This window comes from Amblyomma americanum, chromosome 3 (genome assembly GCF_052857255.1).
Source record: "Amblyomma americanum isolate KBUSLIRL-KWMA chromosome 3, ASM5285725v1, whole genome shotgun sequence".
In the NCBI taxonomy this organism is placed as follows: Eukaryota; Metazoa; Arthropoda; class Arachnida; order Ixodida; family Ixodidae; genus Amblyomma; species Amblyomma americanum.
Window position 1 is genome coordinate 199,661,090 of NC_135499.1, and position 21,938 is coordinate 199,683,027.

General features: G+C 45.3%; 1 protein-coding gene across 1 annotated transcript in view; it reads left to right on the forward strand.

Annotated features, from left to right (window-relative positions):
• Positions 1–5,435: 5,435 nt before the first annotated feature.
• Positions 5,436–21,938, forward strand: part of LOC144125860 (ras-specific guanine nucleotide-releasing factor 2-like) — a 306,954-nt gene continuing 290,451 nt past the window's right edge. Inside the window, exon 1 of the mRNA XM_077659607.1 lies at positions 5,436–5,931. Coding sequence (XP_077515733.1) covers positions 5,662–5,931 — 270 coding nt within the window. The 5' untranslated portion in view covers positions 5,436–5,661. The remainder of the gene's footprint in view (positions 5,932–21,938) is intronic.

The following is a 21,938-nucleotide window of genomic DNA, read 5'->3' on the forward strand; positions in this document are numbered from 1 at the left end:
TCAAAGTGTGCGCTGCTTTTGTCGCCATGAAGCGGCATTCTCCGATTTCATTCACTGCCTGCCGATCGCAGCTATGGTTCTATTTCTCAAGTTTGAAGTTCGATCACACCTGTCTTCAACCGCCAATGTGACACCCAGATTACGGCGTTGGGCACGCAGACGTTTCCGGATTTGAGGCGTCCATGTATGAAGCTCCGAGTGCTTCTCTTCCCGGCGTACTTTTTTTTCGCAAACGCTGCACTCGGTAGCAGTGAAAAAGGCCTTTTTGTGACCCACTGCGCGGTAGTCTCTATCACGGGGGGAGGGGGGGGGGTAGAGAAAGGTGACTCCGCCAACGCCGAAAGCTGCGAACAACGTCGGCGTGATGAGCCCACCATTTCACTCTGAGTTTCACCACTTGCATTCTCACTCCGTGAACTTAATTTGACAATACTACAGTGATGGCCAAGTGGTTTGAAAATCCGCCTCGTATGTCGAAGGTTGGGGGTGCGATCCCCTGTGTTGTCGGGTACCCATTGCTTGACAATGGGTGCAAGCTTTTGCCTGATCTGGTGCTAGGATTATTTGGGGTGAAATGCCAGAAAAACGGGTATTCATCCCCACCTCTTGTGTACAATACCTCGCGTTATGGCGCTCTTGGCCAAAGCTGGCTTCTCGACTTCAAAAGTCATCAGCATCGTCATCATAATTTGACTAGGTAGGTGGGGAAATAAATGAAAGTGGCGACTGTTAAAACTTATCCCTAGCTAGGTTTAACGACACAGAGAAGTGAAAAAGTGAAGCACAGCTAATGAAACTAAACATGCTGACGTCACCGAACCGGCCTTTGCTCTGAGGTTGCCTACTACGCAACTATTTGCGCACCAAGGAGGCAGAGCGACCCGCTATTTTAATCGGTGATCCCACGCTCATACTTGACAAAAGTTTTGCTCTGGCGCATTACAAGGTGCGTACATCAGCAAGCCCACGACTTTTCGCATTCGATAGACGCCTCCGCTGCCCTGTAAATATTTCCTTCCCTTAATTTGAGCACACGCTTTCTGTCACTTTTAGTGTTCGTGTTTTTGTCCATTTTATAACTGTATCTTGATGTATGCACCTCCTATAAATGTGCACAGTAATCGCTTATTTGCGCGGATTACTGCTTCGACAGCGTGGTTGCTCATGCAATCTCATTGCGTGGCATTATTTTTGCTGACATGTGGAACATATAGCTGTAAGTGAGCTTCCTCATCAGTTGTGGATGGGCATTTTGTTGGTATTCAAGACAAAGGAAACTAAGGGCGGTGGGCAGTCTGGTCCAAATAAAGCGCTCTACCGAAAACTCCGACCACAAATGACGTGCCAAAAGCAGCGCTAACGATCAGTGCTGGATGCTGCAGCTGGGAGCGGCTTTTAAAGTGCCGCAATTAGGCAGAGACCGCATGGGACTAGAACGACACTATCACGGCCTCGTGCACCGTCTCCGTTCCCTAGAGTGGTAGAGCTTCGCCTCTGCGTCATGCATTCGCCGATTCTCTTCGAAGTTAAGAAACATAGCCGAGCAGCTTTGGTAGGCACTACTTGAAAACTAGGACCCGAAAACGTTGTAGAGCCCACACGACGGGGTTATTGTTCCCGAAAAAACAAACTCTTAGACGATTTTCGGTGCATGGTTTCACTGCGTTAGAAACCAGACCCGAGGTTTACACACTAAAGTTTGTTATATTTGCGGTCCCGACACGAAAGTTCGTTATATCCGAGGATTGCACACGAAAGTTCGTTGCATCAGAGGTGGCACACTTAGGTTCGGTATAGTTGAGTAAGTTCATTTCTAGCCCAATGGGCAGGTCGTCACCTTCCAGTGCCTACTAACAGACGGTCGTCGCTACTTCCGCTTGCAGAAACCCTTCCAATGCTAAAGCATTGATAGAAAGGCTACATGTAGTGGCTTCCACCATGTATACCTCTAACTTCTTACATAGATTTGATCTTGCTTTGATGGTAACGATATCTAAATATGTTGTATGCATTATTAGTTCGCTCTGAAACGTCGGAAAGAAAGATTTGAACTGGAAAGGAGGTCATCGATGTCCCGTCTCCCTGGCCTTGTAAGGTACGGGGCTGTACCTCCACTCCTCTCTCGAACAACGCCTGTAAAGCGTGCTTTGCCAATGAACTACTTTTGTTGCGGAGAAGCCATAAACAGGCAAATAACCCACTTGCTGATTCAGGCAAATTGTACTTATCTGTATGGTGCAGTTAAGTTGTACCTACCTGTGAATTTAATAACCAACTTAAAATTAAAAACAAATTTGGTCTCAAAATACGCGATGCGTTTCGTGTGGCTAGAAAAAATAGTTTTCGAATAAATCTGTAGTTCTTGCTGCCTTCTTAATACTCCAAACAAGTCCCAACCGAGTAAAATTACTCCGACGATACATTTCTTCACAAATTTATACATATCTTTTTTGTGAAAGATTTTTCTGCACTTAACGCGACTTTAAGTTAGTTAGTTTTTGACGAGCAAGTTGTTTAGTAACCACAGCTTGCAGCACTTTAGCAATGAGTTACATACATGCCAAGAAAAGGCATCGTGCTGTTTTTTTCTTATTATTTTTCAGTTTATTTTTGTGTTTTATGTGGCGAAGCAGTACGAAACCTCGCTAAGATATTCTTTATTTAGCTTGTTTGTTTTAATTGCTTACTGGGTGGTTTTTCCTCACAAAAGGAAGGTTCTGTTGGCTGTAATACATTTATCGGTACATGGCAGGAAGGAATGCTCTGCTGTGGAGCATACGAGAAAGCTTGGTTGCCACAGTGGATAACCAGCTCTGTGGGGCTTCGTCTCTTTGGAGCAAAAAGATCGATTCGACCGAGGCTCGAGGATATCGAATATCTGTATAATGATGAACGGCTGTCGCTTCTGGGAAAGGATAGCGAGGGCCGTGGGAGCTTTCTCTATAGACCGCTTTTGTGAGGACTGCTTTCATCACGCCGTGCCTGGTATCAGTCTTCACCGGCGAGGTCTTTTACTTCCCAGTGAAACGCTCATTGACTAAGAGCGTTGGGTTGGTCAGCAGCAGTTGATACTTTCAGTAAATCTGCGTGTACCAAAAAGCGCCCGATTGAAAAAAAAAAGCTTTGAGGAATGTAGCTTTGCAGCATCGCACTGCCGCTACTGGAGACTCCAACGCAACCTTTCTTGCGTTTTTTTTCTTGTTTTTGAGGTAATTTTGTGGCATCCGAACACAACGCGTAATATTGTGGCGTTTTGGATGAGAACATCATTTTGATTTTTAGTCAGGCGTTTCGGGTTAGACGCAATGGTAGGCGGGTTCATATTTTATCTTTTTTAACCACTCTGCATGAAGAGCAGTTGTTTCGACTTTTCGCAATGTTCCGTTACTCCGTTTAGAGGTAGATGAGGAATTAAATTTAAAAAAAAATCAACGATCCAATGGCTTTCTTGCATGTTTTTCAGGAGAGGATGCCATATAAAAGCTAAAGGTTTCTCTAAACACTGCTATCTTAATTGTATTTTCTGAGCGTTTATTATATCAGGCTAGCTGGAAGGTGTAGGAGACATTTAAAGTCTACCCCCCCCCCCCCCCCCCCATTCCTCTCCCCCAATGCAGGGTATCTAAAAGCAGCACCCTTTTGGTTAACCTCCCTGCCTTTCTTATAGCGTGCTTCCCTCTCTTTCTCTCTAAAGGTAACGATCTAAAACACTAAAGCTGCATGCATATAAAAATAAAGCTAGATGTAACCTCGATGTTTTCGAATCTTCTATGATATCATTGCAGATAAATGTGGTGTATTGTAATGTATGCTGCTTATTATTTTTATGCGCATAGGCTTTCTATTGTCGTGTGCGCGGTGGTCGTTATACTGTTTTTTCTCTCGTTTCTTTTTTTTTTGAGGGATATTATGTTGTACTCAAACCTGTTGTACGCGAACATACTGCTGTCGATGTATACCTGGGGCACAGGTTGCTAATTCAAACTGTCTTAAGCTGCTTTCTCAGTGCCCCTCTTCTCGCTGTAATGTGTGTTTGAGAAATAAACTATTTCAATTTCAATGTTAAATCAGATATGAGTTTTGGTAACATTCGAAAACAAACAAAAACTGATTGCGAGATAGAGGTGTCCTTGAAATTGATGGTTGTTGAAAATGCCTGTTTGAAGAAAAAATGCACGGGCGTTTAATTATTACTTACAATTTTTCTACATTGTCCAATAACCTATCTCGCATTTATTCTTGAAACTGCACGCGCTCAATGCCTGGAATTGATTACGAAGGATTTGATATTTAGTCGATTATATGTTCTTATGGTGAGAAACCTCTCCTTTAAGTCCCATTGGGCATGGCCACAACATATCTTGGATAATATGTAATACCTAATTTTGTTTCTCAAACAATATAGTACTGGCTATCGTCATCACATGAGACGATAGCGAGACAATTCGCATGGTAAATAAAAAATATTCACGAGTAGAAAATTTACAAAAAATGTGTAAGCACTTTTTTCTAAAATAGTGTTCACGGACCTCTACAAGGGACGCTAATCGCGGAAGTGTTTAGTTTTCCTCAACTAGAATCAGCTTATTTTTCTGAGTGGGTTTATATTGTTCCACAGGTGCTTGGTTTGCGCTGACAGTACACTGGGCTCAATCCTCGCTTGCAAAATCAAAAGCGGAGAAAAGGCATTTGTTGCATATATTCAATTAAAGTACGGTGCCTGATTTTAAGCTGCCAGTTTTTAGGTGTCTGGTACATAAAGAAGAATGCGAAAAAATCGGCATTTAGGAACAGAGGCAGAAAGCTCTGAAGTGTACGACTTAGTAAGGTCTATTCTTGAATTTACTGCGTTTGTAAGCCAATAAAGTTGATTTATGCGGCGATTTATTGTCTCACAAAACATACTTCATTATTACCATGAAATTGCATTTCTTTCTAAATTAAAAAACCCCAAGTTTTGCGGCTTTGTGACCGGCACGAGTTCAGCGTAATATATCGTCACTGTACCGTCGCACGCCCCTGGCCCGCAGAGCCAGCAGCGGCCCTGTGACACAGATTCCTCGGCCTAACCCAGTTCCGCTCAACAAGGGGGCCGGCAGCGTTCTCCGTGTCGGAGGAACGCCGGTCCCCCTTGCCCGCTCCTTCTCTGCTGTGAGCAAGGATCGGGACGGCACCCTTCTTCCCGCGTATCCCACAGGTGTGGGGAGAGGAGGCGCCCGCGAGAGCGGGAAGGGGAACGAGAAGGTGTGCCGCCCCGGGACGCGAAGGGAGAACTCGGCCGCGTGTCACAGGAAGGAGGGGAGGGGGGGGTGAGCAAAGGAGGCGCGTCCAGGTGAGTCGGAGGATGCCGGGGCCACCCCCACGTGACGGCGGGAAGAGGCGGCGGCCGCCAGGGGCCCCTGTGCCGGCATCGACCGTCGGTCGGCTGCGGCGGCAATCGCGTCGGCAGCGGCGGCGACGGCTGCACCCCAGCTCCTACGCGTGCTGCGGAAGAGCGTCGTCGACCAGAGAAGCGGGCCAGCGTCGACGGCACACCAGGCGAGCGGCGGGCGTCAACGTCGGCACGCGGCGCCCATGGCGCGGGCGGCCGTCGGCCCTAGCACCTGCAGCAGCAGCAGCGGGGGCTGCGTGTGGCTGCGCCGGCGGGGCGGCTGAGCGGCCATGCAGCGAGCGCTGCGCATGAACGATGGACAGCTGCTGTCGCTGTCCGAGAAAGCGCTGCACGACAACTGCCTGCGCGGCTACCTCTGCAAGCGCACGGCGGACAGCGCGCGCTGGCAGCTCCGCTGGTTCGTGCTCTACCAGAACCTGCTCTTCTACTACGAGAACGACACGGCAGCGCGGCCCTCCGGCGTGCTCTTCCTCGAGGGCTCCTACTGCGAGCGCCTGCTCACGCCCGTCACAGGCGGCAAGAACACGGGCAGCACTCAGGTCAGCACCCCCCCTCTGTCCCTCGCTGCACGTGCCCGAATCGGGCCGCAAGTGGGCCCGCCTGCTGCGCTCGCGCGCGCCAACCCACGCTGTCTACGGCGAAACACGCGGTGACACATTTTCGGGGGAGATATCGAACAGCTTCCGAAATGAAGGAGGCAGAAAGACATTGACACGCCCACGGGAGCATGGTGAGGTGCTTCCTATGGCCAGGAATGAGTTTTGCCGGCCCTATGAAACATATACACTTCGATGAGATGTCAGATAAAAATGGCTTGGAGAAGCCTGTTGCTGAATGAGCACTTCTGTTCTTGCCTTCAAGGACTTACTACTAACGTAAATGACGTCTAAGTCAAGCTCTTTGTAAATCGCGAATAAATAAGCTTATCGGACAAAGTTTCCTGACAAAAATGTAGAGCGAAGGCTAGCTCGTTCGGTTACCCACTCCTCCGAGGGATAACACTATACGGCTGCCTGCGACAATGCAAAATGATACAAAAGCTCGATATTTGCACTTTCTGTAGAGATTAACACCAAACATTTTATTACGCATGCTACTGGAAGCAGACTCAGATATATTATAGCATCCTTGAAGAAATCGAGATTGCAGGTTTTTTGAAAAAGTATCGGCGGATACAATCTGTACCGGCGTCGCTGTCACGAATGTCCAGTCGGCGCACTTGCCTGATTCTATCCTGTCATGCGCTACTTGTATAAATCATCTTCACAGCCTTCCGGCTTCTCTTCTTTGAGAGATCCTGAAAAAAATGTTCGTCTGACACGTATGCACATTCACTTTAACATGCTTTGGATTGGACGAAGTTGGAAACTTTGAAATGCAAAGTAAATTTTACGAGATTAGCGTCGAGGCTTCGTCCTCTTCTGCACGAAGTATGTTTTCCCACAGGAAAGCATTATGCTTCACGGAATTGTAACAACAGATATAAACTTGTCTAAAGAGGCTAACAGCGCCTTCCTCTCTTTAAATACTGAACTGCACTGAACAACTGTGCAGGTGCCATACCATTCTGGCACTTGCTTTCGCGATGAAGTCAGCTAAGTAGTCCAAGAATATGTGTACGCAACTAGAAGCGAGGTTGTGCGCCTCACTGCACTCCTGCTACTTCATTCGCATGTCGATTTGAATTCCTTCGAAACACTGCAGAAATTGTCGCCGGCCTCCACAACACTGTAAAAGGTTTTGTATAATTGTATATTGACAATATATTGTTTAGCCACAAGTAAGATGAAGGCACTTTCATCATAGACGCAGTAGTTTTGCAACTGAACCATTTATTTTCGTAGAGCTATTTGTGATTGAACAAATTAAGGGGGAAATCAGCAGACATATAACTATCATTTGAAAGGTCTAACACGATGAAGAGTATATGGTGCGAAAGGAAAGGCACGGTATCTGTTCAGTAAGGGTGGACACGTGAAGCGCACCACGGGGAGAGAAGGAGTCTGTGGTAGATTAGAGAAAAAAAAGTAGTAACGGTGCATCCACGCTTGGTTTAGGAAGTACACTTTAGGTGAAAATGATTTAGGATTCAAGGTTTGCTTTTCAGCTGTGTAGTGGGGCACTTAAAGAACGCTTGAAGGGCTAAATGACTGTAGAGAGAGGATAATCTTCGCCAACACCTGTTCAGGGTTTTTCGCATTTTGAATGACCTTAAGCGCTCAATTAAACGACTGAAAAACAAATAAATGGCCCGAATTCTTTGCAGCAAGAGTGTACGCGGGTGAGTACAATCCACCTGTTCCCGAGACAGTGTGGGATCTCAACAACCTGCCCCTGGACACTGCAGCCAGGATTGCGCCAGCGAACTCTCGAAATGAACGACAGCGGCCATATAGTATGAAAGATAGATAGATAGATTGTTGCCAGGAAGAAAGAAAAGGAAAGTGCACAGGCCTGCTCACTGGCTCAAGACGAGCCGCAATCGCTACCACGTGCAGATAGTAGGAGAGTTGAAAGATGTGATAGAAAGACAGGATAGTAAAGACGCGTTAAAGACAAGGCCGATCCAGGAGGTAGTGCAATACCGAGCCAACCGGTACGATGCAACTTTATTCCAACAATTAAATGTCCAGAACCGTTCTAATGCGAAAGCTCTAGTTTACGGGGTCGAACTCAAACAAGAATTTTGTGGTGTCTCTGACTTCGAGCGTGCAGAATTAAAGTAATATTGCCGCGAGTGGGTTTCGAGCCCGCGGTGGTGCGAACAGATCAGCTTCGCTGGCCACTGCGCGAGTGCACTATGCTATCGCCGGAGCCGATCACGCCTCGTGTTAAACTGCAACGCACTCTCGCGCTGTGAATTGCACATGGCCGTATTCATCGAATTCCGTCTATGGTGCTTACAGATCAGATCAGGTTAACCCCGATTACCGCTTAACCTGGGTCTAACATCGTCGCCAGACGTGCCGACGACCCAGCAAAGCAAAAACATGAGCTAATCAGGATAAACACATGCTTTTGCTCGTCTACTCGGTTTAACTACGTTAAAACCCTACCATTTTTTTTTAAACGCTGATGCACCATTTTTCGGCGCAATAACTTTCTGGCAAAACAACGGTTGTCGGGACATCTCAAAGGCCACCTGCCCGCATCGGCACGTACCGACGGCAGCGTGCGAGAACAAGTTACTTATTTCCACACGAGCGTACGTGGGCGCGGAGAGAGTCACAGGTACGCACGACAATGAAAGCCCTGCATGTACAGTTGCCCGCATATGTTTTTAGAACGTGGAGTCGCAAGAAAGCTGAATTTTCTCGCTCATTAGAGACACGACTAGACATGGACGGGTGCACCGTGCCGGTAGCGAGCACAGAGCAAACTTAATTAAGCAGCTTCTTGACTTCCGAGTTTCGAAAACTTGTGCAAGAAACCTGTACATTATTGGAAGACGCCCTTTATAACGAAATATTGTACTGCAGCGTTTTTGTCCCGGCCACACCAGCAAGAGACATGAACTGCTAGCTGCGCGCAAGACAGTTCCGGAAGAAAATTTCAAGCCGTAATCCCCTCCATACAAGCCTGATGTGTGCGACTGTGCAGGTACTATAGGTAGCGCCGGTAATGCAGGAATATGCTAACGTAACTAGAAGCAAGGCTGTCCACCTGCAACGTGTATGTGACCTTAACTTCCTCTCGCGGAGAGTTCACCCCGCTTGCATTACTTCTCAGAATATGAATGATAACGCTTTATGAGAAGTGCGGAAGCATTTAGTGGCCGGCTTCGAATCGGTTAAGATTTACCGTTCACTTAATGCGAGCGAAGCTTGGAGAAACATGAGGGTTAAAAACAATTCGTAAAGTTCGGGAGTAATGAGCAGATTTCAAGTAAAACTCGTCCACTCCATTGTGCAGAAGGGCATGCAGTGGCAAAGCCAGGGGACAAGCGGAGGGCGCTTCCGGGCAATCACACTTCTTGGTGTATGCACTCTTCGTAGTATTTGAAAATGTCGCAGTACGTTAAAATTCCCATAGAAAGGGTGCAAACATTAATTTTCTACGGTGAAACCAATCTGAAGCTATTATAACGATTGAATTAGTCCCTGCTCCCGCTGTGATTCTGCGCATCAAAGTTTAAGGCTTTGAATTGTTTGCCGGTGGCTTCCAAGTAACTAGCAGAGAGAAATTCAACATATTTTTATGGATCAGCTGCTCAGCTTTGAGAAGTGTTATGGAAAATGTGGGCGAGATGATTGTGCCCCCTCAAGCGCTGCGTGCACATAAATGGGGCGATATGCTTCAGGCACAATCAAACTGCTAAAATGGATAAGTTTAAAGAGACCATAGTATTTAATTTAAAAGTAAAATGCGTGAATAGCTGATCTCCCGCAGAGAACTAGGCATGCAGCTCCTAGGCTAGACTATATTCACTTGCTTGCTGGTTGCACCTGTCCTTTCAACTTAAAGATCAACTTTGCGCCACACGAGGAAAGTGGAGATGTATACCAAACTGACTGCTTTTCTTTGAGCGAAAGCTTCGAATCCCTCAATTGCCTGCTGGCCAAGAGAACATGGACTACTGACCATGGTACTAGCACGTGCTTCAACGTTGAAAAGCTTGTGAACAACGAAACGCCAGCCAATTTTTTTCAGCGCATCGCTCACTGGTTCACTCCATGCGTGGCGTTCTTGGCGCAATATATCACGTGACCGCTTGCAAATTACATGACTCATACAACGCTTCTGGTTGGTTCCAAGAATCCTGACGTCATAGCTCACGTGACCTTTCAGGGGTCTCTGATTGGTTCTCAGAATTCTAGACGTCATCACCGAGGGTACATAAGACGGCGTTGACAGTTACACCCCCCCCCCCCCCCGCTACTTTTCAGTCGATGGTGTCGGTGTTGGCATAACATATTACTAGGTTATGATCCATATCGCAGCAACAAAACAGGGGACAAACACAAGCGCTAACTTCCATTACAGCTTTATTTGGTGCACACAGAATTTATACAAGAAGTAACGAATGATACCAGTCAGATTAGACAAGATACTTTGTGAACAAAGCTTAAAAATCACATGCAATACATTTCATCGGTTGGCATACTGCTCCGAGGCTAAAAATGCCATATCTTTCTTTGTCAGCGACAATGACGGACTGCTGACGCAGCTTTCAGGTGCAGCTCTTTCGATTGCGGCAGCCTCGATAATTTCGCTTGTCAATCTATCGGCATTTCTGCCTATCACCTTGCATTCTTTAAAACCAGGCTTGCATTTATGAACACGACAGTGCCGTGCCAAATTGCTGGAACCGCCATCCCTAACTTCCCTATGGTGCTCGCTTAACCGCTCATTAAGACATCTGCCTGACTGCCCAATGTACTCCTTGCCGCATGAAAGCGGGATACTGTAGACTATTTCTTCACACCCACTAGCCCGAACCATCACCTTGTTAAGTTATATTACTAGGGGTTGGACTTTTCAGTTTGTATGTTCTGAAAATTCGTCGAGCTTTTTTTCGGTTTTTTTTTCAGAAAGCGTTTTTTCTTGGCAAATATTATTTTCGACGAAAGAGATACTCACTTTTATTGGTGATTTAATGTAGCACTTCTGTGTTAATAAACTTAAAGTACAGCTCAGTGCTTTTGTGAATCTGAACAGTTTAATGACCAGTAATTAACTTTCAAATGGTAGTATTCGGAGCTGTGCTCGTAGAAGCTGCAGACGTCGTTTGAAATCATAACTAAATGAGAATGAGGTAGCGGTGAGACAAAAACGAAAGTGGAATTATAAGGCCGCACTTTGTTCACGGCCTCAATAACTTTATTTTAATTACATTGTTTTGAGGTCACTGTTCTGCTCCGGAATTCGCAAAACATTCCCGAAGTTCCCTGCCCGCATGGTCCGCGTAGGCATACTCAAAAAAGCGGCGCATGCCGAAGCCATAGGCTTAACGGCGCCGCCATGGTGTACCGGCGCTAACTCCAAGGAAGGAGTGGGCATGGAGCGTAACGGAAGGTGGCGCAACTACGAAAACAGGGAGGTATGCAAGACTTCCCGTCTTCTTTTGTTGCATTCCCGCAACGTCTTCTCTTTCCAACGCGCCGCGACCCCAACTCCCCCATCGGGCCTCAATCATCGGCGCTAGGGTAACTAATTCGCCAACTTGTTTGGCTCCCGTAAGTCTCACGTTTGCAAACACGCTGACGACCTTGGAGGACTTTGTGAAAAGAAATGTAAGCCTTCAATGTCCAGCGCGTGAAGGTGAGCAGAAGGGGGGGGGGGGGGGGGGGACGACTGCATGTTAGAAGCAAGAGCAGCCGGCAGCAGAATAAAGTAAAGAACAACACGTGGGGTGGAGGATATTTTGAATATTTCTTGTTTCTTTAGCTCAGCCCTGGGTTCAAGGCTGTGCCGAACCTTCAGAGGGTGTATGAGAATTTTACTCAAGTTTGAAGCGTGTGTCAGGGAATGATCTCCCGAACTTCATTATTTCTGAAGGCTTTAAAAACGCAAGAAAAAGCATATACAACAGTCTGGGTAAAGGCTCCGTGCTTAGCACGTACTTCTAAAGGGCTTTTAGGCTTTAACTATCTATCTCGTCGATGAGTAAGACTCTGTAAACCTTGCTCTGTGTGAGATCGTTTTGTCTAAGTTACAGCTTGTATTACCTGTGCGACCTCGCATTGGCAACTTTCAGTTTGTAAATCCTGTAAATATATTTTTCATCACCTGCATCATCGCCTGCCGCTTCATCACCGCCGAATCACCAGGACTGGAGAGCTCTGAGCCCCTCCGGAGAAAGAGAACGAACGATAATAAAATTTACTGGTAATTTACTTCTACTAGGTTTACATGGCACCTTCGGGTGGTCGCGCTGGGTTGTGCGCGAGAGCGGTGCATGGTATGCTTGCTGATGGCTGTGATGGAACTGTCGCTCAATCATTGCGGTCGCCAGAACACACTTTTCCGTGACACCCATGCGCGGTTTCGTGTACGTGTCCTACACGCAGTTGGTTAACCTACTTAAGCGACGAACTGCTCTAAGCAGACGATGACAGTGAACAGTGTTTAGCTAAAAAGCCGCGCGGACCTGATGCTTTCCAGTCTGCAGAGGCGTCCAAGCTAGCGGAGAAATACCCTAAACCGCACAACTGCGCTGCTGATATAACGATACCATCGTCGCATCATATCCCTGGCTCCCCTACTTAGTTCATGTTAAACTCCCTGAGTGTAACTCGCATTCAACAGGCAGCTAGCTATGCCAAGAATACTGACCTTTCTCGGTTCAAACGGGATTTCAAAAACTGAATTTCATGTTGAAATCGAAAAGCCCAACCTCTACATGCACCGTGAGCAACGCGGCTGACGTGATCGAGATGCCACCGGCAGCGATGATTCATCCGCGCGCGTTCCGCACAGCTTTTGATGGCGCACAGCTCTCCCGGACGAAGTAGACGAAAGGCTATCGCTATTGCGTACCGGCCGTCTTTAATTGATCCTTCCGTTTCGTCCTGGGTAATAAGCCACGCCTTGTTCTACAAGTACGTGAAAAAGTACGTGGACAGAGGGCGCGCGGACGGACGCAGCAGCAGCCAAATGCGCCGCTCGGGCAGAGTCGTAGCAATGTCAGCGGCAGGATCCCGCTGTGCGAGCAGCCGAGGCAAAGGCAGGTCGGATACGTTGAATAAGGAAACATGTTCGTAAAAACGTAATTTTTTATTACCGCGTGCCTCTTTTTCTGCCACAGTTTAGCTACTCGCTGTAAGAATGATAACTTCGGAGCTGTTCTAAAAAAAAGCAGCTTTCAACAATAATAGGCATGTGGCATTTTTTATGTTGATATTAGATGAACCTATCTTTGGCTTGGCTCTTTATCTTTCTAAACTAAAGAGAAAAAAATTAGAAAAAGGTGCACGCGTGAAATTTGCGAAAAGTTTAGTGTGCTAATATAGACTAAGGAAAAGAGGTACTGTTTAATGATCACTAGATATGTTAGCCTCGAAGTTTACTTGGCGGGCTACTCCAAGTGAAAACGAGCAAAATAAAGTCAAACACAGTCACAAAAAGCTCACGCGCTCACACACGCACACACAGGATTTCAACAGGGTGTACATGAGTCAGTGCCGCTCTTGAGAAATGTTGACATAATTTTCGCTGAAAGTTACTCCCAGGTCGCGTTGCGAGACAGCGCACGCGCATCGCAAGGCTGACGGTGAAGTCGTGGCGTAGGCTTAATTCGATTTTCAATGTTCTCCGTCATGACGTGCAACGACTGCAGCTACAGATTAAATGTGCACGGTTTCCTCGATTGTTAGCATGGCAAAATCGCGTTTGCAATTGAAATAAATCAATAATTGCATAAAGGTCGTGCTGGTACCTGCCCTTACTTATATGTAAAAAGGCGATGGGATTATTACAGGGAACGCACCTTTTTTTCGGCACATGACACGATCAAGACAGGCGGGTTTCCAGGACACTGGTCACTGTGATATGCCAAGGTTCGGCTGCGCAGGCCAGGTACGGAGCCGCGCCACTTAAGTCGATCAATGAATTATAGCCGAAGGATGGGTGTAGTCTGGTTATATACATATAGATAAAATGTTGCACGCATATGAATAAATTGTGGACCTTTCTATTATGAACTTTGCCTGGTCTATATTCAGGTAAGATGTTTCAGCCAGATATTTGTGACAGCGGTTGAGGAAGCGCTTCAGCTTTCTAATTCCGGTCTAATACTTCTTCAATACTTTCTACTTTTCTGTTTTCAAGATTGCACTTCGGTATTTTAAGTATCAGTTTGTGACACAAATAACTGTTCGCATACGGTAAACTTCATTTATGAAATAAATACCAGAATATTTATTTCTATTACGTTCAGTGTTCAGTGCCCTGCTGATATTAAGTGCTGCATTTTAAAGACGTTGTAATAAAGAAAACAAACAAGTTTCTTGCGCAAGATAATTTTCGTAAGTCTTTCAGGTGCCAACTAGTAATGGCTGGTCAAAACTTAAGGGTATTAAACAGACAAGAGAGTGATGTTTTATGCGCCGGAACATATTTTCTTGAATTAAAGTCTAAATTTTCCTTTGATTCCTAAAGAATGAGCCAGTCTATCACAATTTTCGTGTGTATTGCCTAATCTGTAGCGTCGTGAGAAATATAAAAAGAACTTCAGCTTTTGCTTTCAACACCTGTAAAGCGTAAGATGAGTTGTACAAAATGTTAGGCGCACCAAAACATTTAGCGCTAAGGTTTATGCAGACCTTTAGAGTTAGAGTCATGCGAGTTTTCCGCGCTTTAATGTTAAATTCCTTTCACTATGGCCACCATAACAGCGTTCTTTTACAACATTTTGCACTACGCTGACTTTGTAGCTGGAACGTTTTGGCGCGCTAGTTTGTTAAGCATCCTGTACCGAACAGCGCGAACAGACAAGACAAGCACGAGAGACGAGAAAACAAACAAACAAAGTGCTGTAGCTGACCTTTACTTTGATTTTTTTACTTACCACTTTCAGTGAGGACCATTGATACCAAGAATGCTACAGTGAGGTTACCTATAATAAGAATAAAATATCAAAGCTGATCGTTTAGTTGGCTCCAGCGGTGGGAATTTTTCGCAACTCTAATGATGAGGTGAACTCTAGTGGTAACTAGCACCCTTAGTATGTAATCCGATAAGCCGTAGAATGACAACTATAGATGGCCTCGTTTATTATCCGAGAAGGCAACATTTGCGCGAAGTGCACGTATGTGCCCTCTGAAGCACTGTCCTGGACACTTATTTACAAACGCTAGCCAGTACAACATTTTATTGCACCTCTATACTTTCTTACGGGAGTTCGAGAACGCTTTTTAATGCGTAGAATAATTTGCATGCATGCATACCCAGTGTAAGGTCCCGTAACGACACCTGGGCTATGAGGGACGTCTGTGCGGAAAGCTCCGGATTAAATTAGACCACTTATGGTTCTTCGCGCACACTGACGTCAAACAGAACAGGAGTATTTTTGCATTTCTTCTGCATAGAGATGCGGCCGCCGCGTTCGGGATTCTATGCCGCGATCTCTGGATCAGCAGCCAAACACAATGCCACTGAGCCACCGCGGAGGGTCACAGCCTGGCTTTAATATGCACAGCTTAAGATCACTGATCATACACTTACTTCTCTGCTTTTTTTTGGTTCACACCTAACCTAACCATTATACTTCCATCCTTCGTAGGATGTATGCAGAAAGACAGCCACCGATGAGCCCATGAGCTGCAAATGTGCAAAACCTGGAAGAACTGAAGACTGGTACTGTGCGCACCATGCCTCGCAACAAACGTTCTCGGCACAAGTACATGTGTGACACCATACAAATGCATGGTCTACACCTTGCTATTGAGGATTCCGCGCTCCTGCATGTGTTTATGGGCAATGAAAAAAGGGTGAATAAAAGTCTTACCAGAAGACAATCTATGACGTGGATGCTATTGCCATGAAGGTTGGTCGCACAGCTAGACGGTTCTGAGGTAAACATCAGTATTGGCTACCCTCAGCTTTTTTCATGTTAGATAAGCTCTCTGAAAAATGACGAACACTGTTTAAGGATATGGCATTTTCACAAGATGTGCAGTTCGTCAAATGTGTATAATCGGCGTTTCGGTCCTTGTCGCTCACCTAGTAAGCGACCACATAGTTTAAGCAATCATATAGATAGACAGGCCAGGGATCATGTTGTTTCGAAATCGCAGCAAGAAAATAACCAGGCAGTGCAAGTTATGCATATATTACGGAGGTCTACTGCACCGCTCGAGAAAACAAAGGGATATGAATTTTTCGTTTATAAAATAAGTTTTTTTCCTTGCTAACGCACCACGTCGGCAGTTTGGTGTTCGAGGCGATGTTGCGAGCGCATGATTTTCTATGACAACGATGATTTTCGCATGATTATCTATCTGAACGAATTTCAACGGACATCAGATTCATGAACCTGTTTTCGATATGCGTCAGACGGGTTAGGCTTTTTTAAAGCACTGCTTTCTGGCCGCAGGTATTACAGAGTGAATTTAGTTTAATTTTACTGGTCAACGCTTTCCAAAGTTCCACAGTCGGACGTGGCTATCTCGAACAAACTTTTCGGGCAGATAGCAGCCTATTTCCCGAACTCTTTCTAACTTTTATATCTTAGGATTTCAAAACATGCGCGCAAGTCACATCTGACCTCGGTGCAACATAAAGAAAGAGAGAGAGAGAGAGATAGAGAGAGAAAGAAAGAGAGAGAAAGGAAGAAAGAAAGAAAGAGAGAGAGAGAGAGAGAGTGCAGTTTTTAATAAAAGTAAGTCTACTGGAATAAAATAATATAAAAATAGAAAAAAAGGCACGACTCTATGGCGATATTTCTTAAACGGCTGAAATATCTTCGCAATATATCACGACCAGTCGTGGGGCGTAAATAAGTGGTTACAGGTTATCTAAAACACGTCCGCGGTGCTCATGCAAATAAGAAGTGCCATCAACATCCATGTGATCGACATTATACGAACATTATGCCCTGGTGTGCGTCATGCCAGTTTGTTGAACAGCCGTCCTTCAGTCGCAGTTAACATTTTATTTTATGCCCTCAGTATCGAGGACAAGAAATGCAATTTTGACTTCAGTGAAAGCAAGCGGCACAAGTCATCGCTTTCACACGTAAACCTCAAAGTACTCTCTGACTGCGTAATCACAGTTAGCTACAGGGAGATGTGGGTACGTTCTGTTACATAATGATCGACCGCATCGAGCTTGTCCTGTTGCGTAACCGACGAATACGTTTTTTTTTCTGTCTCTCTTCCTAGCTGCATGCGTTTGAAGCATGGCTTTGCAAACGTAACTGAGCTTGTACTCACACGTATCGCAACCTGCCTAATTTTATTTGAGAAGCCAGCGCGGCGTGATACAGAATAGTTGCCTGGAACTGCAGGCGCTGCTTATTAATGGTAATTTTTTACCATTGTAGAAGATAAGTGAAATGTACGAGGTTCTTTTTTTAGCATTGTGATGTATTAATTGACGGAAGTTCAGTTAAAAAAACCACTAATTAGCAGTTAAATGGATGCTTTCGGCCGTCTAGACCGCAAATACATGCTCCACGATACGTGAGAAAGGTGGAAAACAGTACAAATTTTTTTTCTCATAACTCAAGGAATTCTTCACCAGATTTTGTAACTCCATGTTGTAGAGCAGTCTGGTTTAGGCTTGTGACTTACTGTTAATATAGTCAGATTTTGTATGAAGCTGCTGATTTAGCAATAAATGGCGCTAGATGCTTAAAATGAACACAAACTATAAATATATGCGTTATACGATGAGATTACGCCTGATGTGCCGAGACCAGGAGTAGTATAAATGAAATCCACTAGGTTTCATTGGTACGTGACATCGTGTCGTTTACATGAACAACAAAAGAGAAGTAAACCCTTTGTGACATAATCACGCCAGTTTAATTGCGTGCTACACGAATTTTTATTTTTAAAGTGCTTCAACCAGTTCGTGCGGCGGCTCTCAAGCTTTCAGCCGCAAGCTCGGTTTCTGAGCCGAAAAGGACGCACTTGATAGTTTTTCACTCATGCGGCTTTCACAACTCTGCGCCTCTTTGGTGCATTTTTTTCTTCCCGCGTACTAAGCCGATCCCGAGAATAATTATTTCGCGCGCCTGTTTTCCATTACTAAGCGGGAGATTTTTTTTTTCTCTCAAGACTGTCTCACAATTGGCGCTTTGTTGTTCCTGCCAACACTCAAAAGAGACAGTTCGCTGAAATTGAAGCTTTACAAAGGAATACTCGAGAACAGAAATCACACACATAAATAAAAATGATGGTCAAAACGCTAATTAAAAAAAGACGCAGCTAGGCATGGCAGAAAAGCCTTTCTTCCCTCTCGCAACTGATGCTTGTTTTTTCTTTAATTTTTTCTATTTACTTATCATACTCTGCATTGCTTTTCAACACACTAATAAATGAAAAGTCAAGTTTCAATAGAGGATACACATGCGCAAACCCGCACACTTTCTTTTCGCAACCTCACGCGATGCGTTGCTCGGACATAAAGCGTTGAGCGGAAGCTGTTCTCCATAGCTGGATCTTCTCAAAAAAATGACACATCACTCTGGTCAAGACTTAATGAGTTGTGTTCGGTTAGAAGGCTCCAGAAATGCACAGCTCATTAGGCTGCGAACAGTTATGGTCCGGAGCTATTCTAAGGGACGCGTTCAGAAGTCGTACCCGTGACCGGCACCCACAAAAAATAATGCGTCGCAATAGATGAGGTATAAAAAGTCGTCATTCCTCTTTTAGGATGTATGAAAAATAAGCTTCGGTTAGGCGTCTAATTGTGTCACGGATAGTCATTGTAGGGAGCTATTCTAATCAATGTGTTTAGGCGCATCTACGTAAGCGTGATTCGGAAATGGAGGTCATCGAAAGCACCGGTGCTTTTGGTGCCGAAGCGGATAAGTTAAAAAGCCTCTGAATACAAAGATATAACGTTCCAATATGCAAACATCCCCATTTGGAATAAACCTCCTTTCAGGGAATGACAAATAGAATATAAAACAGGACGAAAGTAAACTTTACGAAACTTTCGTGCTGCCCACTTTACATATATTAAGTAAGCCGCTTTGCATACATTTTGGAAGAGAGTGAGCGTTTTGTGCTCTCTTGAAAAACACATTCCACCATTACCCGCGACATTTTAATGAACTTTGCAGAAGAAATAAGGGATGATGGCGACATAATAAGTGTCGTTTTTTTTATTCTCTCCCATGCAAGTCACCTGAAGAACGGCTTGTTACACCCTGGAAGGCTTTTTATCAGTATTAAATTGTACAAACCTCCGCCAAAAAAATATTTTCTTGTACCGCAGAGACTATATTTTAGGCCTAAGCAGGCAAATTTAATTCAGAGCATATGTTACGTCACATAGCTTTTCAACTTGGGCGGTACAAGCTTTGCGATAATTGTACCGTACTCGGCCTAATCTCGGCGACAAGTTAACTGGCTCATTAACGTTATATAAGGAGGTCGATTAGTACAGTTCGCGATCATCCGGCTTATCGCCCTTTAGGCCGTGCAGAGCAAAAAAGAGGCAAAAATCAGAGGAGGAAAGAACACTGAAACATTCGGGCTAATTCCGTTATAAGAGATAGGAAGAAGCGAAGAAAACGGAAGAAAGAAAACTAAGAAATTTCATTGCATTTTGTTCTAGCAAACCGAAAGAATTAGGTTAAATCATGAACTTAAAGTGGCAGTTTTTAAGCGCCATATACGAAACTTCTAGGTTATGAAAGAAAACAAAAACTTAAATATCTCTTTTGGAGTTACTTCTGCCAGAACAGGGACGCTAAATTCAGTGCATATATTTTTCGCAATTAAATCAATGTCAAACATAAAATTTAACAAAGTACTAAGATGGAATGCAAAATACCCCTACTGAATCAGGACGTTAGATATTTTCTAAACTAGTGCAGGTAGTACGGGGTCATTGTTTTGCAAGCATTTTGTATCGTGAAATTTAAGAAGCGATGTCATAGAAAAAGTGCACAGCACTGCGACGACCATGATACTGTATCACAGTAACTGGAGGATAATGAAAAACGTAGATTATAAGCACATTTTGCTTCTGAAATCAGGGATCGGAACACCACGGTAGAATCAATAAGAAACCAGTAAAACAGAAACAACAAAACGAAAACAGCAAGGAAGCACTTCGTCTCAATATCAAGTCACGGCAAGACGTAAATACCTAAAACAGACTCGTCCTCGCTGATCTGTTGTTTACGAAACTGCGTGGTGTTATTCTTTCCCGATAAGGACCCTCCGACGCCTTTCTCTTGTCGGAGTGCCTCAGTCGATTGAACGTGTCAGGCACGGAACGGTCCCTTCTCGTACAATACGCTTCTCTAGTAGCCGCGATTGTACGATATGTTTTCAGTCCTAGGCAGCGTCTTCTTCAGCTGTCTTCGCATCGAAACGAATGAGTGCTTGATTCTTAGTGATTCGTACTTGTTATGCCGAGACCCATTTGTCCGCAATTCGCCGCAGTGGCTCAGTGATTACTATTGACCCGAGAGGCGTGGGTTCGATCCCGACCGCGGCGGTCGCATTTCGATGGAGGTGATGTGCTAGAGGCCCGTGCACTTGTCGATGTCAGTACACGATAAAGAACCACGGGCTGTTAAAATTATCCGGAGCCCTCTACTGCGGCGTCCCGCATAGCCTGAGTCGCTTCGGGGCGTTTAACCCCATAAAATCAAAAACCAAACCCGTCTCAGGATATTTCTTAAAAGCTGCTACCCGTAGTCGAAAAGAATGAACGATGTGGTCAGTGTTACTGTGCTCCGCACGTACTGCAGCGCAAAAAAAAAATGGTAGGCTGACAAGGAACGGGTTTGAATCTTTTGTCTGCAGCGGGGAGAAATAAATGAAGAAAGATAGATAAAAAATGAAAGCGTGCTGTAATGCGTACAGTCAAGCGAGTCTACTATGCTGGAAAAAGCTGCTACACATGCATTGGTGGTTGCACTTGTGGTTTACCTTCTTGACGCAGATCGTGGTTCATCAGGGCTCCTTATTGAATTCCGCCATGTAGTGACGTAATACGCTGACATCGCACAGCACATGGGTGCTTTTAGCGTTGTGCCTCCATCAAGATGCGGCTGCTGAGTCCGGGATTCGATTCCGTGACATCAGGCTCTGCATGAGAATGTTATAGCTACTGAGGCGCAATGGCAGGTGCGACACAGGCTTTCTTTAAGGGACGGCGCTGCAGGATTTTCTTTTTACGCACTGACGTATTTCAAAACCAATGCGCCGGGGTCAGGCCGCAGGTGCTCGTGTATTCGAGCGAGGACGGGGCAATTTGTTCTGCCAAGAACTCATTCACAACTCTGGCGCTTACGGACAGCGTTTTGCTCTGTCTCTCTTTTTTTAAATAAGTTAGCTGTATATGAAGTCTTCAATTGCGCTGTGGTTACGTTTGCGCTGCTTGAAAATGTCGCGCATGAGCAGCCCCGGTCTTGGAGCGCGTTCAAAATTTGATCCGCAACCACATTCGACAATACAAGCGAATGTGCTGATAGAGCAAAATGTTCTAGTTCGTGCAGAAGAAGAGGAAGTTCCGCAGTCGCACCTTATACGGAAGGCAAACAAAAACATAAAATCAGCCGACGCTCATTCCCTGATGCGGCGAATCTGAGCGCTAGCTAGTTTTCTGCAATGATCAACCGATGTTACCGGATCTCCTTTCCGAAGCCCGTACCCCGGAGGCTTCGCTCACCTGACGTCCTGAATCTGCGTTTCCGATCGGCGCCCCTTTCCAGCCTTGCGTGCTTTTAACGCTGCAAAGCCAAGAATGATTTAACGGACGTGTTACTAGCAAGCCTTCTTTGAAGACGCAGAGGCTCCGGACTATGAGTGAAGCTTTCGCGCCGCGTTCCGAGCTTAGGTGTCTGCCCCATAGAGTTTCTTACTATTGACTAGAGAGAAAGCGATGGCAGCGCTGCACTTCAGCCACCGTGGACGCT